The sequence below is a fragment of the Eleutherodactylus coqui genome, chromosome 7, assembly GCF_035609145.1.
Source record: "Eleutherodactylus coqui strain aEleCoq1 chromosome 7, aEleCoq1.hap1, whole genome shotgun sequence".
Classification (NCBI taxonomy): domain Eukaryota; kingdom Metazoa; phylum Chordata; class Amphibia; order Anura; family Eleutherodactylidae; genus Eleutherodactylus; species Eleutherodactylus coqui.
In genome coordinates, this window is record NC_089843.1 from 127,863,769 (window position 1) to 127,881,533 (window position 17,765).

General features: G+C 40.6%; 1 protein-coding gene across 2 annotated transcripts in view; it reads right to left on the reverse strand.

Annotated features, from left to right (window-relative positions):
• Positions 1–4,701: 4,701 nt before the first annotated feature.
• ARHGAP10 (Rho GTPase activating protein 10) overlaps positions 4,702–17,765 on the reverse strand; it is a 227,108-nt gene continuing 214,044 nt past the window's right edge. Inside the window, exons 22-24 of one of the 2 annotated variants that reach the window (XM_066573663.1) lie at positions 14,700–14,846; positions 13,484–13,575; positions 4,702–5,446 (exon numbers count right to left, since the gene is read on the reverse strand). In XM_066573663.1, the coding sequence (XP_066429760.1) occupies positions 5,358–5,446; positions 13,484–13,575; positions 14,700–14,846 (328 nt within the window). In that variant the 3' untranslated portion in view covers positions 4,702–5,357. The remainder of the gene's footprint in view (positions 5,447–13,483; positions 13,576–14,699; positions 14,847–17,765) is intronic. The other variant, XM_066573664.1, reaches the window with a different exon arrangement.

Here is a 17,765-nt window from a genome sequence, read left to right on the forward strand (position 1 = left end):
GCATAAAATAGGACATTTCTTTACCTTCACATTTGAAAACCGTAAGGCAGCGGATGTTATCCACGTCCTGCGCTTCAGGGAACAGTAGATAGGGATTAACAAATTATGTGTGGACATTCCAAGTTTGGCTTTTACAGTATTGTAATCAATGTATAGCTCACTATATTCTGGAATTACATACAGAATGGAGGTTCTTCATTAAAAAAAAAAAAGAAAAGCTAATCCTGTGGTTTGCTGGTTTAAGCGATCCTCCGCTTTTACATAAAAATGGGATATCATGCATATTATATGTATCTGATCCCCACAGCTATCTTTTAGTACTACCGATACACAGAAGACACTACAGGAAAAGACGATTCCCTACTGCGCCAGAGGGCTGAGGAAGGGCAGAACCAAAGCAAAAAGGTAGTTGATAAATCACTGGTCCCTTTAATATATATATATATTAGAGATGAGCGAATGTACTCGGATAAGCACTACTCGTCTGAGTAATGTGCTTTATCCGAGTATCGCTGTACTCGTCCTGAAAGATTCGGGACGCGCTGCGGAGCGGGGAGCTGCAGGGGAGAGCGGGGAGGAACGGAGGGGAGATCTTTCTCTCCTTCTCTCCCGTCCGCTCTCCCCTGCTCCCCGCTGCGACTCACCTGTCAGCAGCGGAGCGCCCCGAATCTTTAGCCCCGAGTACAGCGGTACTCGGATAAAGCACATTACTCGGACGAGTAGTGCTTATCCGAGTACGTTCGCTCATCTCTAATATATATATATATTTTTAAAGTTATATATTTATTTAGTAAGATTGTGATATACTGAAGTGTTATTTACGGTTACTCTTCTGTATATTTTGGTGCTATAATTGGTTTTTGAAGACATTCATAAACCCTCCCATAGTTTACTATGTACTGCAGGAGCTTACCCTTTACTAATTATCAGACCTACCCATAAAATAAGACCTGCCAACAAAATAAGCCCTGAATTTCAGAGGGATTGGATGGGGGGGGGGGGCACCTTGAAATAGGAGGCCTACCATGAATATAAGCCCTAGCTACACCCTAGCTGGCATTCCAGCAGGGTTCAGTGTAGTTTTCAGCAGCCGACAGACTATCGCTTGCTGGTAACGAGGTTTATAAACCCTACCTCCAGCAAGCAATTATTGAAATTGGTTCATCGAGCACTGGCTCTAATTGACTGAGCAGCACTCAAGAACCAATCACAGTCATTCAATGAATGGCTGTGATTGGTTTATCGAGCGCTTCAGCGCTTGGCTGAGCATGCTCAAGAGCAACTTAGAGCAATCGCTTGCTGGAGGTGGGGTTTGCAAACTCTGTTAGCAGCAAAAGATGTTCTGTCAGCATTGAGAACTGCAAGCAAGCCTGCCGGAATGCCAGAGAGCAGCGGAAAGGACCCTTACAGCACATGCGAGGTAAGTATAAGACATCCCCCGAAAATAAGACCCTGTGCCTTCTTTGGCGCAAAAATTAATATAAGAAAGGGTTTTATTTTGGGAGAAACAGGGTAACCTGTACGCATACAATGTATCAAAACAGTGTGAACAACGCTGTACAGTAGTCATTCTAGGAAACACTGACTGATGACAGTACCCAAGTGAAAAAATGCTAATTCTATCGCTACATGCAGATTTTCTCTAATTATTATTTTTTTTGTACACAACAGAGATTAAAACGTGTTTATTTTAATACGGGAGGCACCCATTTAGACACAACGATTATCGCTCAAAATTTGCTCAAAAGCCATCTTTTGAGCGATAATCGTTGTGTCTAACTGCACTGACATTGTGCAGTTTTCGTTAACCAGTCACTGATCGTTGTCTTTCAGTCTGCTGAAAGACAATGATGAGCCTTATCAGGAGTTCACAGCGGGATACCGCTGATACTATAGTTTCAGCTGTATCCCCCTTCCTCAACATAGGCGGGGTATGAAAAACACAGCGGTCCAGCTGTGTTCTTCATACTCCACATGGAGTGCACAGCTGTATACCAGCTGAGCGCTCCGTGCACAGCCAGGGTATGAAGAACACAGCGGTCCAGCTGTGTTCTGCATACCCCGCTCAGCGCTCAGCTGTATAACATCCGGGCACGCCGAGCAGAGAACGGCTGGATGCAGAAGACAAGCGGCCCTGCTTGTCTTCTGTATACCGCACTCAGAGCGTAAAGTGATCGCTCAACGTTTGAGCAATCACCTTGCGCTGTGAAGGCACACAACGATTATTGCTCAAAAGACAACTTTTGAGCGATAATAGTTGTGCATAAACCAGGATCCCCCCCCGTGATGTGGTCGACAAATGCACTGAGCCATAGAATAAAATTAACATATCAATGTCTGAATGAGGCCTTAAGGCCCTTCTATAGGGCGCAATTGTTGGGCACTGAAAGCACAGGAGTCAACATCAATGGGACGGCTGTCAGGTGCTTCAAACAGGAGCAACCATCGCTCAGTGAATGGAGGCGGAACAGACTTGAGATCACTTCGGGGAAACCTGCCTCCATTTACAGTAAACAGGCAGTCATTCATAGATGAATGATTGCCTGTTTAGACCTAACAATACAGCGAAAGACCAACAATGATTTTTGGGTTGGCATGAAAGATCTGATCTGCGATTTATCTCTGATCCATCTTTCACTGCATGGGCATACACCTAACAATTATTGTGCCAACCACTTGATCTAACAAGCAGTGTGCACTATATTTGTGCCTTGTAAAAGGGACTTCATACAATAACGGCTACCATTATATACACACACATATGTAATCACACACAAGTATACACAATTGCACATCATACAGATATACTGCTTACACACAAATACGTTAAGCACATATTTTATAATATATATACATACACACACATATGTGTATACTAAGGTTATGACTTTTAAAGTTTTTTCAAAATATTAACTTTCCTGATGTTGCATTTCATGAACTTTTGCCCACATTAGTTTTCTGGTGTTATTTTCTTTTGGTCATGTAAAAACCTCCCGCACCCAATATAATTTCATTTTTGCCATATACGGCAAACAACAACAAATCATAGGAGTTAATAAGTCGTAAAACATAATAAAGAGAAGAAGCCTACCCATTAGGAAAGGGTTAATCAAAGCTTGAATACAAGAACTTCAGTCAGCAAGGTTACTGGGTCATGTGTGGAGTTTAAATAATGAGTCACAGAGGATGGATAAGTGCTGGATGGCGAAGCTGTAAATGCGGTTTATTTTTTAAAATTTAATTCACAATTCTCGTGTCTAATGGGATGTATTTTATTTTCTGATTTCATGCTTCAGGCTAAAACAACATCTCGTTAGGTGCAGAGGTTTTATTTACAATTTAACGAAATGAAAATTGTTTTTGAGAGTTCTATGCTTAAAGTCATCGTTTGCCATCACAGGCTTTCAAATGTAAAACATTTTGAAAAAAGTCATAACCCTAGTGTATACCTGTGCATATCTATATACAGACAGACAAATACACCTTACACATATATACAGTTACAGAAATGACAGTGATACGGGTCCTGCCGCTGGGAGCCTGAGCAGTGCAGAAGATCCCATCAGTGGAATAAAGGACTGGAAGCTTGTATTCCATCTTTGCAGACTCCCTCACCCTCCATCACCTTTCCGTCTCGATGGAGCTTAGAATTGCTGCCTGTATCAAGTTGTAGGCAGCACAACAAAGGGCCACAGAGGAGAAGAGCGATGCAGAAGAGAGGGAGAGAAGAGAAAAAGCAGGGACTCAGTCCTCCATGGTAGATTCTCTTCAGCCTCCGGGTTATTCACAGGGATTCCTCTGCAGCTCGCTCTGATTGGTGGAGCAGAAGACTGACAGCTGCTACTCCACCTATCAGTGAAGCGCTCATTCGGGAGAACAAAAGGGAGAAAGGAGTCAGTGCCCTCCCTTGCTCTCAATCATGATGGCGCCCAGGAAAAATGCCCCGCCTGCACCCCCCAACTATGCTGGAGTCAAACCTAGTTATTGTAACTACTGACAGCTCTTAGAAGCAGAAAGGGGGAATAAGGAGGAGAGAGATGAAGACAATGCACATAATACGTCTTATTATAACATTTATATATGTATTTACATTTTATAGGACTCCTAGGTTTTTCAGTTAAGGAGCTAATGACTTCTAGTTAAAAAATTTTTAAAAATCAAGACTAAAGCGCTAACAATCAGATTCCTGCATCAATATTCTACAGTAGCACCAGAAGTCTTATTAATTGCATTTTACGCGGAAGATACAGCATTTACTTCTTTCTTAACCCTTTCCAATCCAGTGTCTGACCTCGTCCGACATTCAGGTTTCCCTGCAAAGTTCCGATGGAGCACTGTCCTGCATACTGTAACATACATACGCAGAACAGCCTCTGGTATTGGAGTTCTGTCCTGCATACTGTTAGAAACATGTGCTATATACTTTGTATGCAGCTATAGTATGCCTTTGTATGGCACCCAAAATAAATAAGAGTTGGGCAGTGTGTGGGTGGCAGGGAAATTGGATAGGAAAGGGTTAAATATCTACATTTCCAGCCACTGCCAAGTTCCGTGTTGCACAAAAAATATAAAAGACCTAAATCAGGCAGAATTTTAAAATACCTCAATAGTGCCGACATTAACTTCATACTCCCACATCGCTACTTGGAAAATCAGACAATGCTATTTTCTTTGAAAAGATATAATAGATCTACTTTGTTTTTATTTATATTTTTTTTTCTGCAAACCATATTATATATTAAGGAAATTAAAGAACTAATTTTATTTTAGGATAAAATTACATTTTTGTAGTAAATATACTTTAAAAACAATACAATTCAACAAGTGAAACCTTAAAAATAACAACCAAATCTGTGACTGCTATAAATGAGAACTTAGATAAAAATATAAAATGTTACAAAGTGATCTTGTCCTTATTGTAAGCTGAAGACTGCAGCAACATAAAACTTGCAAAAGGTGAAAAAGAGCTGCTACATTGTGTCAGATGGGCGCATTCGGTGTGTGAGCCATGCAAGTTGTTTTACATTCATTGCCAGGAAGGCAATACATCACACAATTCAGTTACATATAAAATTAGACAAAATTATCTCTTTAGTCAGGAATGAAATTGTGAAATGAGTGACATAAGAATCAAATAGTAGGATGGCGAACAGTCTAATACGAGTTTAAAAAATACAGTAACAAAGTATCAGTACAGTTTGGCAAAATTGCAAGTCCTTTCCTTTAATGACCTTTTCTTTCATGTGCTAAAGTCTGGTCATCCGGTTCAGGCAGTCACGATACAAGACACAATTAACACAACTGGAACGGAAATCCATGGATACCATGTACAGCTTCTGTGGGTCACATATACGTAGCTAGAGAAACTGAACATAATTCTGTGGAATAAGCCCTCGTCGGCCATTCAGCGTTCCCTCCAACCATCCAGGTTCTCTCGAGTTATGGACTAAAGGAAAGAAGAAGAAGTTGTCACTTTTTTGCTGTCATTGTAACACTATCAAGGCAAGACTCACGTAATGTAATCCAGGTTTTTAAAGTGATACATCCATAAAGTTGTATTTTCATGTCAATGACCGTGGCAGGCACTTAAAGGGGTTGTCCCGCGCCGAAAGGTTTTTTGTTTTTTTTTTGCATAGGCCCCCCGTTCAGCGCAGGACAAACCCAAGGGATGTGTTGAAATTTAAAAAAAAAATTTTACTTACCCGAATCCCCTCTCTGCAACTTCTTCCTTCTTTTCCTCCAAGATGGCCGCCGGGATCTTCACCCACGATGCACCGCGGGTCTTCTCCCATGGTGCACCGTGGGGTCTGTGCGGTCCATTGCCGATTCCAGCCTCCTGATTGGCTGGAATCGGCACACGTGACAGGGCGGAGCTACGCGATGACGCTTAGAAGGGGGCGGAGCCAGAACGCCGCTCGTGCCTGGACCGACCAGAAGGGAGAAGACCCTTCTGTGCAAGCGCGTCTAATCGGGCGATTAGACGCTGAAATTAGACGGCACCATGGAGACGGGGACGCCAGCACAGGGAAGGTGAGTATATAACTTCCGTATGGCACATATTTCATGCACGATGTATAGTACAAAGTGCATGTATATGGCCATACCGAAGTGCTTAACTTAACTTGTCATCGCGGGGCAATGGTGGCACTGACATATAAGCATCTGTGGCACACATTTGTGTGTGATTCTCTAAGTGCCACACTTGAGGTTAGCTTATCTCCTGTGGAAGAGCCAGTTTTAACATCATCAAGGTGAGATGGGCACATCGTCTCAGAAACACATCCGTGGGTACCCTATTCATCGCCTAGCGACGGTGTAAATTCTACTGCACATTACTGACAGCAAGCGTCCACGGTCATCCCCAGTAAAGATAATTCAGCTACACCGGGTTGCCGGCCGTGGTCAGAGTCAGATTCCTCTGCGGGCTCCTGCATGTGGAATCTGAACTGTTTGTGTGAGACTGGCCTAAGGGTCTTGTCATGAGGGTTATAGATAGGCAGACCAGGGGATTCAGGTGAGAGAGTACATCAAAAAACAATTGTCTAGAAGCATGGGGGAGTGATTTACAAAGCTCAATTTGTGCAGAAAATTGCTCCACAATGCTGACTGCGGTATCAAAGTGATCACAATCATGGGATGCCTCTATGGAAACCTATTAGGCCTTTCCAGAGGCAGGCTCTAATAGGCTGGCTTTATACAAATGTAGCAAAGTTTAGCTTGGCTGTAGTAACTTGCCCAGAAAGTTATATTATCTTAAGCCATTAAAAAGCTGTTGTTCTCTCATCTTTATACAACAAAAGTCATAAACTGTGGCAAAACAAAAGTATTACAACGCATTAAAAGTCATATTAAACTTTGCTGCATCTGTAAAAATTATCATTGTGAGTGATGTTCAAGTTCTCTAGTAGTAAAATAAAAAGGTAGAAAAAAAAACACTAAAAAAAGTTGTTAAAAAACATTACACCATACACACATACATACACAAATTAATTATATGTATACATACACACACATATACACATACATACACACACACACACACACACACACACACACACAATTTGTTAGAGAGTGATTCTGAACTGCAGAATTAAGCCAACATGATTTATACTGAATGGTGAATGTTGTATTCAAAACTAAAAATGCTGGAATTGCAGTTTGTTAATTTCACCTGCAAAAAGAAAATTGAAACAAAAAGTGATTAAGCTGTCATATGTTCCCAGAAAAAGTGTCAATGAAAACTGTGACTCGTCTGAAAAAGCAAACCCTCATACAGCTCCGTCAATTGAAAAATAAAAATGTTTTATCTCTTTGAATGCTGCGACACAAAAGCTATTTTTTAAGTGTTTTTCTTGTGTAAAAGGAGTAAAACAAAAACATAAATTTGACACTGCCCTAATCGTGATGTTATTGATACCACACAGTGAGTGCTGCACAAACATATCCCAAAAGACAATGCAGGAATGGTTCTTTCTTCCTCCACTATAAAGCATTAACAGAAGATATACTCTTGGAATGTGCGAAAAAAACAGAAACTGGTTGGCATTAGGACTTAACGGCTTAATGACAAGTCCCATTTGCCCCTTGACCCTTACCAATCCAATTTTGGATTGAGGGTTTCCTTAAAGGCTCTCTCTTTTTACTGTTATACAACAGTGCCATCTGCTGGCTAAAGCCAGTGTGTGCGCGCCAGAGAGGCTCTGACAGCGAAGTAACTGGCAATAGACGGTAAGAATACCCTGTCGGACGTTTTCTGACATCGGAGCTCCAGTCTTCATGTATCCAATGTTTTGGAAGTTAAAAGATTTTGATTGATTTTTATTCCATTTTTTTCTTGAGTACGATGTGAAATGAATTCTGCAGGCCACGCCGATTAGGTCAATACCAAATTGATATAGTTTGGGGGTTATTTTGTAACTTTTACACACTTTAAAAAAAAATTATTTTTTGTTTATCGCTGCATTCAAAGACCTCTAATTTTTTTTCTTTTTGACCACAGTGCTTTGAAACTTTTTGTGGGAGGAGTTGTACTTTTTAAAAGGTACCATTTGTTGATCCATGCAACATTTTGATCACTTTCTATTACGTGATTTGTAAGGCAAGATTGGCAAAATAAACCATTTTTGCCCGTTTTTTTTTTGTATTTTGTTCTCATGACAACCACTGTGTGGGATTAAATAATGTGCTAACTTTTTTCCCTGGTATATTATGAAGGCAGCGATACCACATGTGATTTTTGTTTATATAGTAAAGGGGTAAAGGTGGTATTTTGCCATTTTTATTTTTTTTACAATACTTTTTTTTTTTTTCATTTTTGTCTCACTAGGGCACTTGAATATCACCATATTTTATTACTTTCCAATACACTACTATACTCCAGTACAGTAGTGGTTTAAAAAGCCTATGAAGCTCATCTAAAGGATAAGCCTCATAGGCTACCATGGCTGGTAGACCTGAAGACCATATTCAAGTCTCCGGGTGATATAGAAACCCATTGGGACCCTGCGCTCACATCATGGTGTCCAATGGGTGAGACAAGGAGCACTTTCTATCTGTAGCGGTCTACACCCTGCGGTTGCAAAGCACGCGGCACGTAAGGGGCTAAACAGTGGGGATCTGTGGTTTCTTTGATCCCTGCTGTTAGAGCAGGTGCCAGGCTGCCATCTAACAGCTGAGCACCCATGCCAGGCTTCTGATGCCCCCACCGTCAGGGCAGTTGGGCAGTTGTTAAGGGGTTATAGTAGGCTCGTCATTAAGGGTTTAAATGTCTTGATAACTACATACACATAGATTCCTGTAGTAATTACACAATCTCGTTATTAAGTTGTCATTTAGCCATAAAGTTGGAAAAAAATATCACCACTACAATAATGTAATGCAGGCTTAGAAAGTTATACAACAGGTTAGCACATACAGTAACATTTCAAACATGGCCTAATGATTAGGGTCTATTAAGAATAGTGATGCATAATGACACTGAGATAATCATGAAACACTAGATATCAATCAACAGCAAATAATGGTTCTCTTGTTAATTAAAGCACTTCTCATTTACCTTAGTCTCCAGGTAAAGCACTTTGAAGTGCAGTACAATTTTTAACAGCATGTAGTATATATAGCTTTAAAATGAAGCAGAAAGGAACATTCCTTTTAATTAACAAGGTGCAGAGCACTTATTAGCATTGACTCTCAAAACAGAGCTATAATTGAGCAGCCCATGGAACCCTCTAAAACACTAATGGATCGCAATACATGCATTATCTAAACATTACTCTAAAAAGATTTGTGACAAAAAAGAGAACAGGATCAGCAATTCCAGTAATGGCAATCTAACATGTACTATATTCGTACAGGAACATGAGATTTAATAAAAAGCTCAAAATTGTGAGATAGGACAAGGGCTGCAGCTATGGCGTTCTCCTTCTCAGGAACCTTATGCATGTAATAGACATCTCTAGACTATGGAGAATATCTCTATTCAGTTCACAGTTTTACTTGTGGGTTATATTCACACGGTATCTAGTCTTCTCTCGATGACAAACCACCACATGACTTCTATAATAATATCTATTTCCAGTCATTAGTTCTAGTCTCATTAATCACTGAAAACAAGCTTCCTAACCGAGCTAGCTATTAGGTCCCAGACAATAATTTAGATAAGCGTCTAGGAAAGAAACCATGATATCAAAAGCCATTATGGAGAACGCTGCCAAACAGGGAACCTCCCAGTACCTGACCAGATCCTGATGAAGTCAACATAGTAAAACTTGTTGGGTACCACTAGATTCTGTTTGATGTTCTCAAATGTGTGTTGGATTTTTATCTTCTAAGTCTACATGCGAGATGATATTTTAAAATCCGATTTCATGGAAATGAGCAATATTACTCTAATTGCTCAGCATCTCCTCCGACAAGCAGAGGAGGCACATCAACTTCAGAAGCAGCCGCTCACCACATCAACCATCCATCCACATACCCAGTGCAGCAGAGAGAGAAGCAAGATTGACCACTGTGGAACACTTACTACAGTGGACACAGCAACGGTTCTTCAATAGAAACAGCAGGTGGCGCTACTGTAACATTAGTCCTGGAATATCTGGGTATATAAACTTTTTAGTATAGAAGTATAAAAACAAAGTCTGTTAAAAAGGTGGTGAGATCGGTTTTTATGCTGTTATTTTGTTTTTTAACAACTTTTTTGTGTTTTTTTTTGGTTTTTCTAACTTTTTATTTTACTACTAAGGAACTTGAACATCGCTCACAATGATAATTTTTAGATAGAGAACAGAAAAAATGGTGCTCCTGCGCTACTTTATATAACAAAGACTGATTCTTTTGAAAGATTACAACGGTCAGTATCAGTTAATAGTCAAAGAAACATTTATTACTACAATCTAAGGTCACAGCCTCATATAAAAATAAGTAGATACTTGCGGGACAAATATGCGACGCGTTTCGACGTGCTAGACGTCTTTCTCAAGCATAACTAAGACCAACAGAGCCAGGTATATATAGCACAATAAATAATTCACAATTACATACCCTTCCCTGAAAGGTCACCGGAGTTGTGCATGGTTCCGGTGTACAGCGCCATCTTGGGCCATGAGTGATGACGTTATCTCCTAATCTTCTATGGAGCTCCTCTGAGTCTAGGAGCCGACGTACGGGGCTTCATCACATGACTCGTATTGCAGAGCTGCGCTGTATACAAGACACGCAGCGCTGCATTCCACACAGGGTCCAGGGGCGGCAACCAAAGCCATGCCTCGTGCCCCGGACCCTGTGTGGAACGCAGCGCTGCGTGTCTTGTATACAGCGCAGCTCTGCAATACGAGTCATGTGATGAAGCCCCGTACGTCAGCTCCTAGACTCAGAGGAGCTCCATAGAAGATTAGGAGATAACGTCATCACTCATGGCCCAAGATGGCGCTGTACACCGGAACCATGCACAACTCCGGTGACCTTTCAGGGAAGGGTATGTAATTGTGAATGATTTATTATGCTATATATACCTGGCTCTGTTGGTCTTAGTTATGCTTGAGAAAGACGTCTAGCACGTCGAAACGCGTCGCATATTTGTCCCGCAAGTATCTACTTATTTTTATATGAGGCTGTGACCTTAGATTGTAGTAATAAATGTTTCTTTGACTATTAACTGATACTGACCGTTGGAATCTTTCAAAAGAATCGGTCTTTGTTATATAAAGTAGCGCAGGAGCACCATTTTTTCTGTTCTCTATCTTTGTATGATCCGACCTCTTATGAGGCACGGATTTTTTGGGTGACATCTGCAGCTCTCCAGTGAAAGTTAATTCAGTGGATTTCTTGTTAAAGAAAAATGCTATATGCCTACTTGGACACTGGGTGCTGACATGTTCACCCTAGGGTGACATGTCTGGCACCAGGTGAGTTGATACAATATACTATCGATTATCTGGAAAAGTGTTCGGCGCTCTCCCTGACTCCCTTTTCTCAATGATAATTTTTACAGATGCAGCAAAGTTTAAGATGACTTTTAATGCGTTGTAATACTTTTGTTTTACCACAGTTGATGGCTTTTGTTGTGTAAAGGTGACAGAACAGTTTTTTAATGGCTTGAGATAATATAACTCTCTGGGCAAGTTACTACAGCCAAGCTAAACTTTGCTACATTTATATAAAGCCAGCCTATTAGAGCCTGCCTCTGGAAAAGCCTAATAAGTTTCCATAGAGGCATCCCATGATTGCGACCACTTTGATACCGCGGTCAGCATTGTGGAGCAATTTAACAATATTTTTGTTGGACAACTTTATTCTTCTAACATGGACTGTGTTCACACAAGTGTGTGGTAAAACGCTGCGTGTATTGCTGCATATGGCAGCGTTTTTTTCACTGCGCATGACAGCGTTCTCACACTTTTTGTCATGTACAATCTGACTTTTTTTATTTTTATTTCCCACTGTGACTTTGAAACGTTGTGTATAAACGCTGCTTTAATGCACTGTAATTGAATATGTACAACGTTTATTACACACCCATAGAGAACAATAGGACTCCATCACACACAATACATGGTCAAATACAATATGTTGCATGTGAGTGTGCCCTTAAAGGGAATACCATTTTTAACATCATCACAATCTCTTCACAGTGGTCAGATGTCTGTTTTTCTGACAGTGCTCTAAATCCGCTGCATAGCTCAATGACAGAATTCCGGCTGCCTGCAGCCACCACTAGAGGGAGCTTACTGCATCCTATTTATCGGCATGAGCTGTCATAGCATTACCATCTGATTAAGTAAGGGTGTTGTCAGATGTTACTTGGACTGCTCTTTAATTGTATCACTGAGGCCTCCATTATCAACGACCTGATAGAGGGGCTGCACAGCAAAATATCAATATTTGCAGATGACACAAAATTATACAATATAATTAATGCAACGGAGGACAATGTGCAGCTACAAACGAACCTAGATAAGCTGAGGGCTTGCTTGGGCAGAAAAATGGCAAATGAAGTTCAATGTTGATAAATGTAAGGTAATGCACATGGGCAGGAGAACCGGATGTCACCAATATACACTAAATGGGGTACAGCTAAGGAAAAGTGATAATGAAAAAGACCTGGGGGTATTAGTGGACTGTAGACTAAACTGGAGCAATCAATGCCAGCCAGCTGCTGCAAAAGCAAATAAGGTCTTGGGGTGCATTAAAAGAGGTATAGGGGCGAGGGACGAGAACATTATTCTACCACTATATAAGGCACTTGTCAGGCCTCACATGGAATACTGCGTACAATTCTGGTCAACGGTGCTCAGGAAAAATGTTACAGTACTGGAGGGGGTTCAAAGAAGGGCAACTAAACTAATACATGGAATGAAGGGACTGGAATACCCAGAGAGGCTATCAAAATTGGGATTATTTACTCTAGAAAAAAGACGGCTAAGGGGCGATCAAATAACCATGTACATGATCAAATAACCATGTATGAGGGGACAATACAAGGATCTCTCCCATGATTTGTTTATACCCAGGACTGCGACGGTAACAAGAGGGCATCCGCTACGTTTAGAGGAAAGCAGGTTTCATCACCAACATAGAAAAGGGTTCTTTACTGTTAGAGCAGTTAGACTGTGGAACTCTCTGCCTGAGGATGTGGTGATGGCAAAATCCATAGAGGAGTTTAAAAGGGGACTTGATGTCTTTCTAGAGTGGAAGGATATTATAGGCTATAAATCTAAGGTTATTTGTTAATCCGGGTTACAGGCAGGTAGGAAATATTAGGGGTTGATCCAGGGAACAGTCTGATTGCCATTAGAGAGTTGGGAAAGAATTTTTTCCCCAAAAGGGCTAATTGGCTTCTGCTCTTGGTTTTTTTTTTGCCTTCCTCTAGATCAACAACACAGGACTAAACAGGCTGGACTAGATGAAATTGTCTTCATTCGGCCTTACGAACTATGTTACATTCATTAGAACAGTGCCTGCATACAAATACACAACAACTTACCATTTTCAAAGATTTCTCCCACTTGAAACGATAACTCCGAGCTGTGTTCAGCTTCACATGGGTATACTGCTTTTGCCTTTCTGCCAAAGATGCTACAACAAACATTATTTGGAATGAGGTGTACAAGGATTACATTATATAAAACAGAGTGAGATTAGGACAATTTTGGGGGATGCTAGAATGAGAATACTGGAGACACAGAAATACATAGAAAAAGTTATATTTGTAGAATGGAGCTAAACACCCCAACAGAGCTGAACTCTAGAGAACTTAAGAATGGAGAAAACATCATCAAAACCACATAAATCTCCAAGGGCTCACTCACCCGGGCATATGGGAGCTGTGTATAAGGGCTCATGTCCACGGGCGGCTGTTTTTTTGACGCATATTACGCATGATATGCGGTGAACGGAGGCAATCGACTTTCATTGATGCATGCACACCAGCGTGTGGACACTGCATATGTATACGCAAGGGAAATAAATTGCAATAGGCTCTATTCTCTGCGAAGGATACACAGCCCTTCTACAGGCTGCATACGATACATTGTGTATGGGCAGCGTTTTGATTCCAGCTCCAAACAGAGCAAGAAATTTTTTAAAAATTATAAAATTCACACTGCGCATGTCTGTGATGTCAGCTTATGGGGCATGCGCAGCGCATACTGAGCCCATATGTGGTCTCTGCCGGCAGAGCGTATGAGGCATCTATGTGTAAAACGCATTTTATGTATACACCCGTGGGCATGGGACCGTACACACATATTTTTCAAGTGTGTAATATGCAGTACAGAGTTAAATACGAGTGTAACATGCACATTTTCTGTGTATTATAAATACCTATATGTGGTGTAATACGCACCAACATAGAATTTGCTGTAAATCAATGGGCATTTAGTGCTGCGTATCATGCGCCTGAAAAATACATAGCCGTCATATGCCCGTATGAGTGAGCTCTATAAAAAAAAAGTATATGTCATAACGCTGAGTTTTAATTTAGATGTAAATTGTAGAAATCTTTAAACTAATGTGTTTGGGGTTATGGGACTGCACACAAATACCATTTTGTAACAGATGAGAACAAACAAAAAAAAGAGAGTTACTTTGTATCACTGCAACAATATATGAGCAGTCTCACAATACAGGCCATTCACCTCCCTTACATGAGACCGTAGACAGCTGTAATATGTAATAAGCAGCATTACAACCCGCTGTACCTCTCTGCAGGGAGGTCTGCAGGCAGCCCAGGGGAGGCTTCAGTGTCGGCAGAGGGTTCAGGCGTCTCCGGAGAGGTAGGTTCACTGGATACTGCGGAAGGTTCGCTGTTCATCCATGATACCAACGGACAGTGGGGCAGGGAAGTCCTGAAAAGACAGAATGATATTCTGGTGTTAGGAAGTATACGGAGAGCTTCCTACAGTATATCAGATGTGCAAGAGAACAAGCAGCACAGACTGCATAGTCCTATGTTAGACTGCTGATACAGAAGCTCAGCCGCATAGGAGGCTTTTCTCCGCAGAGCGTTACCATGGTATTGAAAATGTAGGCTCAAAGTTTAAAACTTCCAAAACACACATTACAGAAATTTAATGTAGATAGATTAGTAAGCAATTTGGTGTGAAATACCTGAGCATGAGGTTTGGTCTAAACGTGACATTTAGTCTGCAAACTGATTACTGACGTTTAAATTATACCCCAAACCCAAAGCATTTTATAGCAAGAAATCTCACCGTAGCAAGAAAATGCAATCTACTATCGCTGGCTACCGGCTTGACATACACCGTATACCAATCCGCAGCACAGTATCTGATGCCGCGAGGCAAGTGGGAGAAAGTACAATTCCGACACACAGAAAAAGCAGAGGTGGCGATTGCTGGTATCTGTATTACTAAATCCCAGGGTGCACAGAGTCTGGCTGTGAAAACACGTGTGGCTCATGGCCTGTTTTGTGAAGCTCATGATTCCCTATCCCCATAACAAACAACCCAAGATTCAATAGAACAAAAAAAAAATTACATTCCTGCCACTACCCTAACAAACAAGTTCACTTAAAAGAAAACAATCACGTCAAAAACGCAATTCAATGTGCAGGCATGGGCGGTCATACCCATGTGGGCGGTCTTACACATGATTAGCAGCTCAATCACTGATAGCACCGCCCACTGGACTCTTGAGCCCAGAATGAGAAGTTTACATGAATAAATTACCAGTTCTACCTAGTTTTTTCGCATAAAACTATATATAAATTTGTTCAGCAGCTTTATAATATGCTGCCTGTAGATCAGAGTACATGCTCAGGATCCCTTTAACTCCTTAGTGACGAAGCCTGTTTGCGCCTTAGTGACGGAGCCAAATTTTGGAAATCTGACATGCGTCGTTCAACGTAGCATAACTCCGTAATGACCTTACATATCCAAGTGATTCTGACAATGTTTTTTCGCCACATGTTGTACTTCCTTTTAGGTGGTAAAAAGAGACCGATATAATTTGTGTATATTTATTAAAAGTACCAATATTGGAAAAATTTTGAATAAATTGTCATTTTTTCACATTTTCAACCGTAATATCTCAAATATGTTCAAATATACTGTACAAATTTTTGATAAGATATATATTTCCATCTGTTTACTTTATTCTGAATGCACACTTGAAAAACTTGTGTTTTTTTTTAACCATTTAGAGGACATACAAATTTAACATTACTTTTCAGCATTTTGAGGAGCACTTTGTTTTCCTGCACCAAGCCAAGTTTGCAAAGGCTCTTGAGTGTAAGAATAATAGATACCCCCACAAATGACCCCATTTTAAAAACTACACACCTTAATGTATTCACTGAAGGGGTCATGAGTATTTTGACCCTACCAGTTTTTTTCAGGAATTAATTCAATTTAGAGGAGAAAAAATAAAATGTCATATTTTTGCAAATATGTCATTTTAAAGACATATTTTTTTTCCTATAGTGCCCATGAAAATGAGGATTTACACCCCAAAATGGATACCCCCGTTTCTCCCGTGTTCAGAAACATACCCATTGTGGCCCTAATCTTCTGTCTGGATGCACAACGGGGCCCAAAACGAAAGGACTAGTCGGTGGTTTTCAGAACATAAATTTTCCTTGAAGGCGTTTTAGGCCCCATAGCACTTTTGTAGAGCTCTTGAGCGGCCAAAACCAAAGAGAACCCCCACAAATGACCCCATTTTGAAAACTAGACCCCTTAACGAATTTATCTAGGGGTGTACTGCCCATTTTGACCCCACAGTTTTTGAATGAATTCAAGCAAAGCAAAAAATTGTGATTTTCATTTTTTTGTCAATTCTGTCATTTTAAAAACAGCTTTTTTTGTACAGCACACACATGAATGAAGACTTGCACCCCAAAATAGATACCACTGTTTGTCCCGTGTTCAGAGACATAACTATTGTGGCCCTAATCTTTTGTCTGGATGCACAATGGGGCCCAAAATGAAAGGAGTAGTCGGTGGCTTTCAGAACAGAAACTTAGCATGAAGGTGATTTAGGCCCCATTGCCCACTTGTAGAGCCCTTGAGCGGCCAAAACGACAGAGAACCCCCACAAATGACCCCATTTTGAAAACTAGACCCCTTAACAAATTCATCTAGGGGTGTACTGTGTATTTTTACACTACAATTTTTGAATAAATCTAAGCAAAGCAGTAGGAAAAAAATAACAATTTTCATTTTTTTGGCAGTTGTATCAATTTAAAAACAGTTTTTTTTGTACAGCACACATAGGAATGAAGACTTTCACCCCTAAATGGATACCCCTGTATGTCCCATGTTCAGAACCATACCCCTAGTGGCACTAATCTAATTAAAGGACACATGGCTAGGCCTATAATGGAAGGAGCGCCCGTTGAATTTCAGGGTACAACGGAATAAATTCCAGGCCCCATTGCCCACTTATAGAGCCATTGAGCATCCAAAACGATAAAGAACACCCACAAATGACCCCATTTTAAAAACTAGACCCCTTAACGAATTCATCTAGGGGTGTACTGCGTATTTTGACCCCACAGTATTTGAATAAATCTAAGCAAAGCAGAAGGAAAAAATTACAATTTTCATTTTTTTGGCAGTTCTATCAATTTAAAAACTGTTTTTTTTGTACAGCACACATAGGAATGAAGACTTTCACCCCAAAATGGATACCCCTGTTTGTCCCGTGTTCAAAAACATACCCATTGTGGCCCTAATCTACTTACAGGACACATGGCTAGGCCTATAATGAAAGGAACACCCGTTGGATTTCAGGGTACAACGGAA